The following is a 13,963-nucleotide window of genomic DNA, read 5'->3' as shown; positions in this document are numbered from 1 at the left end:
AGGGTACAAGCACCACGGGCTGATGTTCACCCTGCTCCTGATCCAGGAGGACCTGTTCACCATGCACAATCCTAATGTGTGTAACCTCTCTGATTGTAAAGGGCAGGAAGAGCTCTGTGTAGCTGTACTACCACATATTGCTGTTCCCAAACAACCTCATAGTATCTGTCAGGATGTTGCTTAAAAAACAAAAAAACTCAAATCTTGCTGGTACCAGGTTTTTTTGATGATCGAGGTAGCTTTTTTTTTGTTTTTTAAGTAAGGTGCATATTACACATAGAAAAACATCTGTGTGTAACAGTATATATATTAAGCCATTATTTTTTGTGGTCTATAATTTAATATTTTACATCTATTTAAGAATGTATTTTGCTTTTCTAGCTCTCTGCTTTCAACAGCAAACTCTTGATTCATCCCATTTGAATTTTTAGCTTCAGTATTCATATAAATATGCTCCAGTGTATTGCAAGCAGCAGCTTTCAATGTTTAAAAAATAAATTTCATGAGAAATCAGTGTTTTTCAATATTAGAAAAAACAAAATCTAGTGTGTTAAGGTGGCATATTGGTAGTCTTTGAATAGCTGCTGCCTGGAATGTGCTTGAAATTTTTTTTAGAAGCCCCAGTTTAGGAGTTTATTGTCTTAGTAACAAAATGTTTTCTCTGAACAATCCCAGAAGCACAATACATTAGCAGAAGTAGATGAGTATTTATAGTCAATATTCAGCTGTTATAAATTATGACTGTAAAGAAGAAAAAAGGGTTCCTTTTTAAAATGTGCTGCCAGATTCTGGTTTCAATGATGCTGAGTAAGGTAAGTATCGTTCTTTTGATTAACAGTCAAGCCTTGAGTGGTTTTCATTTAAAGAAGTCTTTATTAAGCTTTTTTCTTGAATTCATCTTTTTTGTTGTTTTGAACTGACTTCCATCTGCAGCGAACTCTCAATGACTTTTTAGCCTACATTAAATTCCCCCTGACAAACAGATGAGAATTATTATTAATTTGCTCCAGAAGGAACTAATAGGCTTTGCCAAATAAATCATGCAGATCGCCACGTGTGCTCTTCATCTCTTCTGCATATCACTGCTTGAAAATCATGATATTGTCCTTTAAAAGGCAAAAGTCAAATGAGTCCTTTGACTTGAAGTGGTAAATTTGGACTGATGGTTGTCTTGGGCCTTAATTTTTTCCCCTTTTTTGGTTTGCATCTCAAAAAATGATGGTAAGCTGGTGGTGAGTGTTGGTTCTTGGCTTTTAGGAATCCGGACATTTGAGCCTATGCTGCTGTATCCGCATCCTTCGCTTTCACGGGGAGTTTCCAGCGCGGCCTCACCTGCAGCCTGGCGGGAATTGCCGGTGTTGACCAAGAGGGCTCGGCCGCTTCCCTGACCAAAATGACGGAATCCTCCAAAGTCTTCACAGAAGCTTGGGTAAGACCGCGCTCCTTCACCGCCATCCTAACTCCGGGACTCCGCTCCGGCCCTTGGTGCTCTGAAGCCGGAGCCCAGGTCCCGCCTGCGCTGCTCCGTGTCGATCCCCTCAGAAGATGGCGGCGCCCGGTCCGAACCCCCAAGCAGAGGGGGGAGCAGAGGGCGGCTGCGGGGCTGTGTCCGGGGATGGATATGGGGGCCCGTAGCGGGAGCCGTGTCCGCTGCACGGCTGCGGCGGGGCCGGGACGGGCTCCATGTCCGGGGCAAGGCTGCCCTCAGGCGGCGGCGCGGGGCAGCGCCGATCCGCGCCGGTGTTGTTGGATGGCACTGGGGGTGCGGAGAGGGAGCGGGAGCCGGGGGCGGAGAGGCTGCGCTGCTCCTGTGGAGCCGTTCACCTGTCAGTCCCTGGATCCTCAGCCCCCGCCGAAACCCGCGGCGGGGTGGCTCAGCCTGCACCGGAGGGTGCTGGAGCAGGAGGTGACGGTTCCCTTGTCTGACGTGTAGAGTTTGGGCTGCATGAGGCGCTGGGAGTTACTCCTGGCACTTTGCTTGACTGGGTTAAATGTTTTTCCACTTTGGCCCCCGTGTTTGCATAATGCAGATCACTAAGTCGCCTCCCCTGCCTTTCCTGCTCCACCAGCAGCCCCGTGTCCTTGGTACCTGACCGCCGCTTCCAAACGCCCATCAGCATCCGCTGGAAGGCAGGGGGCTGATCTTTGACTCGCCCGTGAAATAGCAACACGCAGTCTCAACAGCAAATTATCCTTTGACTGTAGAAGGTGGCAATCTGTAATGGATATTGCAGTCTGAAGATTCAAAGAGACTATCTGTGATCTTTGTCCTTAGCCAAGTAAGCTGGAGTCTCTCTTCCCTCCTACATGTTATTTGATTGTGGTACATAACCTTGGGATGTACTAATAATCATTAGTCAGAGCTGATGTATCCATAACAGGCCTGCCCTCCTCGGGAAGGGAGACGTTCTCTAGAACAGCAGTAAATCAGCCAAACATCCACTTAAATATACAGTAAAATGTGGCTCAAGACACGAGCCTTCATACATCATATAACAAAATGCTTTATTGAGAGTCACACACGTGCTAGTGAGGGAAGAGGGCTGCTACAGTGAGACCCAAGAAAGGGGAATGATCCAGTGGTGGGAGGGAGCCAGGACAGATCCCTGAGCAGCTCTGATCTGAGGGCAGCCTTGACTCCTCGGGTGCTTCTCTGCCCTCTTGCAGGTGATGTGGTGCCTGGCAAGAAAAGGAAGGGACCCTTGCAGGGCGTAGCTGCCATGGCTTTCAGGTGGCTTTGAGTCTTGAGACCATGGCAGGGGCAGTGGAGGGGGTCTGGCTTACCAGAAGTAGTGAGGGGGCTGTTCTGATGTTCACCAGCTGGGCAGGCCAGGTTGCTGAACTGTCATTGGTTTTTGCTGGTAAGCAGCTGTCTTTTTGCAGCTGAGTGTTGCTGGAAGTGTTAAAGCATCTCCACATCTTCTTATAGGCATTTCTATGTTACTGAAAATTTAAAAATAACATGTGCATCTGCAGTTCTGCCAACATGCTGGCTGAAGCAGGGGCAGGCCCTCAGGGGGGAGGGAGAGGATGAATGCCCACCCCTCAGCAAGGCAGCACAGGTGTCACCTCCCTGTGCTCAGTTTGCTGGGGGATGTGCTGAATGTTATACTCTCTGGGATGCTGGCCTTGCTGCTTTGCCTCCCTTGTTTTTTGTAGTCTTAAGATCCTGCAGAAACTTTGCCAAAAGGGTGGGCCAAGCCTCCCATCCAGATCTTTGTAATACCTGTGGCCTCCCCCTGCTCTGCTCTGGGGAGAGCACTGCCTCTGCTGACAGCCTGAGCTTGCACACCCCTGCTGATCCCCAGAGCTGGGCCTAGGGGCCCTGTGGATTCTCCTGTGAATCTCGTCACACGTTTTGGAGCTGACAAAATCAGTGTAAAATTGGTCTATTTTGCTTACTAGCAACAATTCAACCAGTGTGGGAAATGTCTGTGGTGACTTAACCAAACTTTGGGATATCTGTGCTGCTCAATGCAATCTCACATCCTTACAGTTAGTGGGACATACTGGAGGGCTGCCATCCTCTGCTAAGTGCAGTTGAGATGGACAACTTTAATCGAGCAGATGCAATATTACATGAGTCATCTTCTCCAAAGCAGAGGGGGCTTACAGGAGGGCTTGATGAGGGACAAAACCAAACTAGTTGCAGGTACCATGGAAAAGCAGTAAGAATCAGCAGTGGTGTTATATGCTCAGCATGCAGGACTGATGGTTTAGGGGCAGTGATTTACCTTTTTGTGGAGCTGAGCAAAAGCAGGAATCACAGTGACACGAGATGGGAAAATGATTTTGCAAGGCTGTGATGAACCAGCATGTCTTTTAGATATCTCAAGCATCATAATGGCATCAATTTAAGCCACTGGAGTTTTTTGACTGCCAAAACTGTGTTTGATGCCTGTTTGCCTGGTGGGGAGACACAGTCAGGATCAGTGTGCATTAGAGCTAAATGTGAGATGCTTTCTGTGCCTTTGCTCAGTAATTCTGACCCAAAGCCATGTCACTTTGCTGAGGGATGGCAACATAATGCGGGGCACAGATGGCTGCAGGCTGACCTGTGCTGGAGGAACTGGGGACCCACAGTCCCAGCAGAATGTCTGTGACCAAGGCAGTCATGCACCTAGACAAGGAAACAAGTCAAGGCTTTTACTTGTCCCTCTAGTAAATATTAGAATGGTTTGCACCTTTTTTTTTTTCTAATGCAGTCTTTTTTTTCTCCTAAATCTGTTCTAAACATAAGCACAGATGGATTTCCATACAAGGCAAGTCACTTAAGAATGAGGGTGTTTGAATGGTTTGCCTTTTAATAAATTAATCAGTGCTCATGTTTTTAATAGCCTTAAGAAGAAATAAAATCTTCATCGTCTTGTGATGGCAACTACAATAAACGAAACATCATTCAGAAGTCAAGAAAAAAAGCACAAGCACTTTAGGTCTCAGCCAAGTCTGCAAAGTAGCAAAGCTCATTACTAATTGAAAGGAACCATGTCCCTCAGAGCTCACCATTACTGGTTTTACTACTAATAATACTAGAGCTGCATAAATTTAACAAAAGGCAGAGTTTGGCAGAAGACAGAGTGGTGCTGAAGTGCTGCTTCCCTAATCAAACATCTCCACAAAGGTCTTCATTTGCTCTGGTCAGCTTGGCAAGAAGAGGTGTTGGGTCATGGTGAAAGTGCTGGGGAGAGGAAGGCTTTTGGTTTTAAGGCTATACCAATCTGGTGACATTAAACCTAGGAAGATAGTGGAAGAGGCCATAGGTTTTTGTAATTTATTCATAAACAGCTATGCCATCATAAGAAACTTTTTAAAATAATATGTGATAGTTCTTTAAATATTTAAGAGTTTGTTGACCTATTTTCTCAGTTAATTAGGATTTTTGGCTGCATTAACAATGACTTGAATGCAGTCTGCTTTAGTCACTACAGAGTTCAGCTCCACTGGGTTACAGAAATACGTATTCTTTCTAAAGCACATAACAGAGGAGAGGAATGCCATTGTAAGTGTCTAGACTTGTGCTTAAAAACCTATAGAATTCCTAGTAGGTAATGCTTAAGCTTGACTTACTGAACAGAGAACCATTCACCAAGCATCCTTTTGACTCCTAAACCAAATGTCTTATCAATTACAGCACTGCCCTTTGTTACTCTGCAGTGGAAGGGCCTTGGTGAGGCCACACTTCAAAGTGCAATGACTTATCCCTACCAGCTGCATTTATGAGTACACTTCTTTCCTTACCCATTCATTTTGCCTGAGGCTCACTAGGCCTAGAAGTTAACCAGACAGAAATCTGGCCACATGTATAGCACAAAGCATCACATCACTTATTGCACTACAGTAGTATGGTCAGAAACCAGCTCTTTCTGAATGCTCATAGAAGGTGCTCATCATGCTCCAGGTGGTTGTAGAGGAGAACTCATTTATGTCTTGCCTGGCTCCTCTGAAGCCATTGGCAAGGTAAGGGAGAACCAGGGAGCAGAGCTTTGACTGATTATCAAACACAAAGATGCCAGCTGGCTGGAGATGGCTAAAGGGCCCTCCTGGCAAAAGGGGAAGTTGTCATCAGCAAGGATTCTGTGAGCCATCAGACTCTCATCAGTGTTTGCTTAGCTCAGGGTGGGGATTGCTGTGGGCTGTGAAATAAGATGAAGCACTAAATTTTAAGTCTATCCTCCATGACACAGCTTGAGGACCATCTCAACCCTTCCACTAGAGAAAACCAGAAAGGGTGACTCCTGCTCTAAAAGGCTCTAAAATGTACATCCCAACAGGATCGATATCAGGACTATTTCTGGCTCTTTCAAAGCTGCAGTAAAACAAACCTTTACCCTTGCTGTCATCACCTCTCCTTCTTAGAAAGTGTCCAAGGACCTTTGTGTTTTCCAAGGGCCTCCTGCAGAAGACCACACGGCTGGAGAGAAATTTGCAGAAGCTGAGAGTAGAGGATGTTGTTTGTTTTCCAGGCAGCCTTTGCTGGGCATCTCCAAAGTGACCTGGGAAGGGTACTTCTCAGTGCGTGCTTCTGCACGGAGTGTTACTGAGCTGACTTGAGGTAAAAGACCAAGTAAATGCTGGCTGCCAAGCTTCAACAAGCTTCCCCATCAGGTGCAAATGGACAGGAAAGATTTTTCTTCCATTTGCACCTGATGAGGAGGCATGTTTCTCCCCCAAAAGCTGGTGTCCGCCACTCTGTGTTTTATTCACACAGATCAATTCAGTGTTCCTTGGATCAATGTTCTCCACTAACGAGTTATTGCTTTTTATTTTCAGATTGGAACTTAAAATCTACCGGCAAATACTTTGTCATCTGAGAGATACCAAGTGCACGGAATCAAACCTGTAAACTGAATGAGAATGGTTGGTTTTATAGCAGTGCTTTCTCGTTCCTAGAAAGAAATGTAGCACTGGAAACTTTTGCTGAGGTTAAACAAGAGACAGTATCACAGCACAGAGGGAGCAATTCTATTTTTGGCTGCACCCTTAAGGCAACAGAGGAAGCGTCTGTCATGGCTGCAGTGACAGCTAATGAGCAGATATACAATATTAATTGCAGTAAGTGTAACACACGGGATAATCTATCAATTTCTATTTTCTTAGCAGCTGTAGCTTAGATACTTCTGACTAACACCTCTGTCTGAAATGGCTGCTTCGTGTTTGTTCACCTACGTGTCAGCACACAGAGGAACTACCCCACCACTTCCTATAATCCACGGTGGGCTCCCGGGGCTGCTCTCACCCACACCCAGCTGCTCTGGGGCTGCTTTTGGCACTGCAGATGTGCAGATGATTGTCTTCTTCCCACTGCTTGAGGGGCTGACCCAGTTGTACTCAGCTTGCACCAGCACAAAGCTGTTCTCCCGGATCTTGCGGAAGTGCCTCACCTCCCCATTGTCCCTGAGGGTGATGAGGCCGGGGTCGGGCTGGCTGAAGGAGACCTCTGTCTGCCTGTGGCACTGCTGGGCACAGAGGCACCGGATGGCAGCTGCTAGTGCCAGGCCCAGGGCAGCCGTGCAGACCAGAAGGATCCCAAGTTGGGCTGCCAGGAGTCGGGTCCCTCTGCCGGGGTCTTCCACCTTCTCAGGAACAGCAGATTTGGGAGCTGGTCTGGTCACCCATGGCAGGGTATTTCCCCCCACCACTGCCTCCTCCTCCTCCTTCTTCTCCTCCTCCTCTCCCCTGTTGTCCCCCTCCTCTGGCTGGGGTGCCAGCTTTCTTTCAGCCATTTGCCTTGAAGCTGAAGACAAGTTGCCGGCAGCATCTGCATCGCCAAGCCAGGCTGTTGTCACAGTGGTGTCACCCAGGTGAGTGTGAACGTGTGGGGCAGAAGGAGGGGCTGTCACAGCTGGGGAGGCTTTCAAGACAGCCCCACTTTCAGTATTGCCCTTTGGAAGCAAACACACAAGATGCACAGTGAGGGAAGAGAAAGTGAGGCTGATGAGATTCTCACTGCTGATGTTGCAGTACAGTTCAGCTTGGTGTTTCTGACACCCAGGTGTCCCCCTGGCCTTGGAGTAGCCCTGCTCCATCTTCTGTTTACACAGTAGCTTTTAGAAAATGAGGCAGATTCAACCCCACTCTGTCCATTGCCAAGGGAGGGATGAGGAACTGGGAGGCAGTGAGGGGGGCAAGGCAGAGTGGGTTGAAGGAGCAGAGGTGAAGTGCTCAGGCAGAGGGGAAGGGCACTACTTTGGCTAAGTACAGGTCTGCAGCTTCTGTGTTGATGGTGGTATTTTTTACAGGCATTGTTATCACACAACAAAACCCACCAAATTATTTCCATATTCACTGATGCCAGGGTCATGCTGAAAGGACAGGTATGATTTTCCTGGCCAAGCTTCATGCTCAGGGTCACACCAGGCCCACTGGGATTTGGTACTGCCCTTCTGAGGCTGTGGGTATGGCTTTTGGCATCAGCAGTTTTGGGCAGTCACGTACAACCTGTGGACCCTCCCCAAAGCCTGTCTTGCTTTCTCAGTCTACACAGCCAGTTCGAGACCATCTGCCTCTCAGTGGTGCTTAACCACCCATTTTAGTGGGAATGGCTGTTCTTGTATGATTCTGTTCTTAGGGTCTTTGCCTGGTGCCACACACCTTATTTTATCCATCCATGCCATGCCATGCCATGCCATGCCAGTTCTGCAGCTCAAGCTCTGCTGCAGATAACATCCAAGACTAACTGTGAAACAATTGTGAAGTTTAGGAGGCCCCCACTGAATTATTCCATTCCCACTGTGCACCTGAGCCCCCATCCAAAACCAGAGAAATATACTGCAGTTTTTTCTTTGGCTCCACTGAAATTTGGATCTGACCCTCAGTATCTGGCACCTCTCCAGCCTGTCCAGCCCAGCAGGCTTTTTCACACATCCATTAATTACACCAGAGAAACTCTCACCCTCTGCTGTCATTAGCAATTTCTCAAGCTTGCTGGGAAGACTGTGACAGGAGCACAAAGCTGAGGTAGGAGCCCTGGCAAGCTGTGAATCCAAGGAGGGGAGGATCAGAACATCTTTTGTGGAAGGAGACCGCTTCTGTAGGTGCTAGTAAAATGCAGTAGTAAATAAGAGACTTCCAGTGGCTGAGCTGCAAACTGTAAAGGAGTTGGCTGGCAAAGTTAGGATTGCAAGTGTATGGATCACCTTCCCTCAAAATACAAACACCATACTGTAGGGATATACTACAGAATTTGGGACTCTGGCATAGTAAATGGAACTGCCTTGCAAATACTTGCTCTATCTCACCTCATTTCTCTCTTGTTTTTGTACCTCTTTCTTGCCTAATTTCTCATCATTGTTATTTTGTTATGCTCCTCTGATCTTGCCTTGTGCAATAACTCTTCTTTTGATTACCATCTTCTCCCATTTCTCCACTTCTCTCCATGGCTATGCCAGGTACTGATGTTACACATCTCTCCTTTACTTGTTCACTCCTCCACTCCTTCCTAAATATTCCTGCCTCATCCTATGCTTCATGACCCCACCCCTGTGACTAATCCCACCATTACACCACCACTACTGCTCTGCCTTTCCTGTCCATCCAGGCTTCTGAGCTGCCTTCGGTAGGCACACAGCTTCCTTGTCCATCCCCTGGAGAGATGAAGTCTTTGACCTCTGGTGAATGTCATGGGTGCTGCCTATCCAGCACCTCTGGGAAGGAACATATCAGCCTTCTGCAGGAATAAAGCACACATTCCCAGACCAATAGCATCCAGAAGCCTGTAGTTGTGTCTACATAAGGAAAATTATTTTAGATGAGTTTTACAGCACAAGTCTTTAAAACCTAGGCAGCAGGCTCAAAAGGAAAACAAAAAAACTCCCCCCAAATTAAAACCAATTACCAGCTAAAGTATAATATTCAACCTCTTAATAATCTCAGTGTAGATTGAGTCACTTCTGAGATGTACATGGGCTGCTTGGAGCTGTGATGCAGCAGAGAGGCTCATACTCTCTTAGAACTTTCTGTCTTCAGAGATGACATCCTCCCCATCCCTGCTGCTTACCTGCCTGTCTCCTTGGCACATCAGACACAGGTGAGGGGTAGCAGCACTGGCAGTGCCTCCTGCTCTGAGAGAGACAGAGGAGAGGCAGAGTGAAGAACTGAGACTTGTCACTGTGGCTCCCATGGGAATCCCTGGACTCCACACCCCTGGAGAATCCTACCACTCACTAGAGCAGTCTTGGGATGCATGCAGCCAACACAGACTGTACAAGGCTGTATTTTTATTAATGCCTGGTCATTTTTTCATGTCCCTATCATTTTCACCCTCAGTATGAAATACTGCATGAAAGCACATGCAGCCCAAACTCCTCTAAGACTTCTGAACCCTTCTCGCTTTGAACCTTTTCTTCCTTTTCCCTGCAGATGAAGAAATGGGCCTGCTGAGTTCATTGAATATTTGGATGCACTTTTAGAAAATTGCTGTAGCAGTCTACAGTTTTTAATCACATATTTCAGCCACCTGCACAGTCCCCTGCTGGGCTGAGCAGTGGAGTCCTGGGGTTTTAAGGGTTACTTCTCAAAATTTCAGTAAGCAAACACCCTCTCCCCTCCCCCCCTAGGCCACAGACACCTTCCTACATGGACCCTCGCTCACCCAGGGAGAAACTGGTACTATTGTCCCTCCCCTGAAGAGCTGGAGAAAAGAGCTCTTCCCACTGCCTGGTTTACCCATCAGAGGAGCTGTGGCTGGAGGCTCCATCCAGGGAGAAGAAACGTGGTGAGGTGTCTGCTGTGCCTGGGTCTCGTGTGGGGAGGGAAGGTTCCAGCCCCCTGGTGCTGGACCCACTGCTCCCGCGGGATGCAGCCCGGGAAGGCCGTGCCAGCTGCTTGGGCTCAGCAAGGGGATGGGTGTCCAACCCCACACCCAAACCTGGCTCCGGTGATGGGGTTGCCACGATGCTGGTGGTGCTGGAAGGCATGGGGGGGTGCGGGGAGAGGGCAGTGGCAGCTGTGAGAGAGATGTGACCTTGTCCAGCATGGAGACAAAACAAGAAGAAGGGAGAGAGAGATGCAAAAGTTTATTGTCCTTGGTTTGTTTATGTCAAATCCCACTCAGTGCTAACATTTGCCAGGGGGAGTCATAATAGTGACTTTTTTCTTTTTAATTTTCAAGTTAAGTGGGAACACAGATGGAAAGTAAAGCAGTAAAGCCTGCTGCCTAAATTGTCATCAGGTAAAATAGTTAAAACTTGGTCTTGGTGCCATGCCAAAAATGCTGAGAAACACATCTGATTTGAATGTAAGTGAATTTCTGGTGCATTTTACTGCACCAAAGACCACATAAATACAACTAATTATGTATCTGAACATACATTTAGAGACAAATTTTAGAATCATAGAAGAGTTTGGGTTGGAAGAGGCCTTAAAGATCATCTAGTTCCAATTCCCCTGCATGGACAGGACCACCTACTACTAGACTAGGTTGCTCAAAGCCCCATACTGGCCTTGATCAGTTCCAGGGATGGGGCACTGGAATGGGCAACCCATTCCAGTGTCTCACCACCCTTACACTGCAGAATTTATTCCTAATATCTAATCTAAATCTACCTTTCTTTATTTATATAGCATTGCTAGTTGTATTTGCTTGTCTTCAGGAGCTGAGGTTTTAGATAAACTGTGTTTTATTTTCAGGTTTGCATTGAAAGCATAAGATCTGGCAATCCTGTTTATCTTCCTGTATCTCCTCAGAACTGGCTCTATCACCTCAAATGCTGACCCATGCCCTCACTTCAGAGTTCTCCACAGCCATCACTCATCTCCCCAGTGGCTCCAGGAGTTAAATGGGTCCCTCCAGCTTTTTTGGCTCACTTGCGTGCAAGGCTTGCCTGAAACAAGCCATAAAACTACTCTCTGGGAAATGTTAGGTAAGGAACCCTGTAAGTTTTGCTCACCATACCTGTGGGGTGGGGGTCAGCCATTCTCTGCAAGGGTGCCAGGGATATGGGGTCAGGTTTCTTGCCACTGCCACCAGGTGCTTCAGTTTGCCCTCGCTGAGCCACAATAGCAGATTCAATCTTTGCCCAGTAAACAAAGTATGACTGGACAATGGAGATGCTGTTAAAACACAATTAGGCAAAATTTTACTGCCTCTATAGCATTAATAATAAAGCATCCATCTGTTTAACTAATCAGAAGGACTGGTTTAATCTGAAGACAAAAGCAACACAGAAGTATTTTAAAGGATTGGCCCATCACATATTTTATATTATGAATAGAAGCAGGTTCCATCAGAAAGATACAGGGGGAAGAATTGCCTCTCATAATTAAGATCAGCCACAAAACTATGTTTGGAACATAAATGAAAAGAAAAAAAAAAGAGTCTATTATATCTACTGTGTTGACAGAAGTACATTTGGAAAACTTGGACTTGCTCTGCTTACAATCTTCCGTAGGCAGGGAAACAACAGTGGTATTTACTAATTAAAACAAGTCAATGTTACTTGTACAAACAGCAGAATAGGTAGGGGAAAAAAAAGTCTCTTCTCATCCCCTGATATTTGAGCTCTTCTAACCCTCTGCTTTTTGTCAGGTGCCAAAACTGCATTGGCCAAGCTTTAACTATTCACTCAGAGAGCCTTATTTCAGCTGGAGATTTTGGGAGAATTTCAATTTAGATTGCTCAGCTGCCTCTGAGAATTAGTTAAGGGGGAACCAGCTTGGCTTTTCCTGTGCCACATGACTCTTACAGAACATTTCTGAGCCTAACAAGGAGTTTTTCCAGATGCTGTGATAGGGAGAAAAGGGAGAGGCTATCAGAAATCAGCTTGGAGATTCAAAAGCCAGAGGGCAAAAGAAGCACCAGAGCAGGTGGTTAGGAACAAACTTTGTTGGTTTGGGTTGGATTTCTTAGGTTGCTTGAGTTTTATGTGGTTTTAGTAGTATTTCCTGATCTAAAACAATGGGCAAAATTGGAAATGCTAAGCAGCAATATTTTTATTTCAGTGAAATATACAAACCATGGCACTCACCAGGATGCTTATGTTTTGGGGAGCTGCCAAGGATCTGGCTAAGAAGCTTCTAAGCAGTTTTGGAAAGTTAAAATGTAGCAATTTAATATCTTCCAAAATTCAAAGTCACTGTGCTTCCTCTAAGACAGACAGTTAGAAGGTGTTTCATTTCATCCCAAATCAGAACCAAAATACTTGGATTGTCTGTGGCTTTGGTACAGACCAGGAATGTCAAGTTTTGTCTGAGGGCTCACTTTCTCTTCCTACTGTGACTACTTCTAGTTACATTTAGCTTGTTTTAAAAACACTGGTTTTTAAATTATTTTTTAAAAAGAAGTTATGTACAAGATTATCCTGCCCTGTGGGCTGTCTTATTTAGAAGGACAGACAATGTAATCAGTCTCTTTAGGCCTTATTACTTCTATTTCCTAACTGCTTAGGCTGTCATCTTCCAGTGTATTTGTTCTGAGAAAATGTTGACCATGTAAATAAAAAGCAGCAGTACATAGCAGATATAAATGGTGATTTATGTACCAGCTGGGATACTGCTGCAGCATTTGATAAGTATTTAGCTACACGTCCAATCTGTTGGACAGGTACAATGGAAAAATAAAGCCAAGCCTTTAACTGAGAAGACACAAATTCTGGTTAGAAGCCAGCTCATTCTTACAAAAACTTGATGTCTCCAATGGGTTGATCTGGTGCTTTCCATACAAAGGACAGGTTTCTCTTCAGTGACTTGTCTGAGTGGGTCACGGTGTCACCATCTTCAGAACAGGTGAGCAGCTTGGAACCAGGAGGAATGAAGATGAATGTGCCAACAATTTTGTCATTAGAGACTTTGCGAGCTTGAAGCAGAAAGCCCATAAAATCCCGGGTGCTCCTCACTGTCACTGCAACACAAAACATGGGACACAGAGGGATTTGTCTCATAGTTATGGAGTGAATTGTTTCCATGCTAGCACAGAAACCAAAAGAAAACCCTGGGCAACGACAAGATCTTTGTCCTCATGACCTGTCTTGGATGTGCTGACTGCAGGAGGTCAGACATCACCTTTAATTCTGTAGTATGTAACTGCACACTAAATTTGCTTCATTCTTCCCAGCCCCATCCTGCTGTAAGCTGTTCCTTACCTGGAACCTTGTCACCTGGGAAATAGAAGGACATGTTGGTGTGGACAGTGACGTAGATGTTCCTGGGGCTGTGCAGCTGCACTCTCAGGTGCTTGGGCATCATGTCAGTGCAGGCAGAAGGGCTGGCACCGTGTGAGAAGGCAGTCGTGTAGGAGACCAAGCACAGGGTTGTGCACACCCAGCTGATGAGGGCTGTCTGAGTTCTCCTGCCCTCCTCCATCCTACAGCTGTAAAACAACAGGCAGGTTCACTTCAAAGCAGCAGCTCCAGCAGCCTGGGAGCCTGCCTGGCACCTTTGAATTAGCCGAGCTCCAGAGCTGCCCTTCCCACAGCCTTTAAATGAAGGAGGATAAATGATCTCTGAGGAGCATGGAGCTCTTTTGGTA

General features: G+C 46.3%; 1 protein-coding gene across 1 annotated transcript; it reads right to left on the bottom strand.

Annotated features, from left to right (window-relative positions):
• Window positions 1-2,034: 2,034 nt before the first annotated feature.
• On the bottom strand, window positions 2,035-13,797 carry REELD1 (reeler domain containing 1). Its single transcript, XM_030450884.1, has 7 exons — window positions 13,578-13,797; window positions 13,114-13,336; window positions 11,393-11,550; window positions 10,165-10,444; window positions 9,497-9,560; window positions 6,737-7,382; window positions 2,035-2,216 (listed from the first exon to the last, which is right to left on the bottom strand). Exons 1-7 carry the CDS (start codon window positions 13,795-13,797, stop codon window positions 2,035-2,037), a joined length of 1,773 nt encoding a protein of 590 aa, XP_030306744.1.
• Between the last annotated feature and the right edge of the window lie 166 nt (window positions 13,798-13,963).

Source organism: Calypte anna, chromosome 4B (genome assembly GCF_003957555.1).
Source record: "Calypte anna isolate BGI_N300 chromosome 4B, bCalAnn1_v1.p, whole genome shotgun sequence".
Taxonomy (NCBI): domain Eukaryota; kingdom Metazoa; phylum Chordata; class Aves; order Apodiformes; family Trochilidae; genus Calypte; species Calypte anna.
The sequence above is the reverse complement of the archived record's forward strand: the minus strand, read 5'-3'. Positions and strand labels throughout refer to the sequence as shown.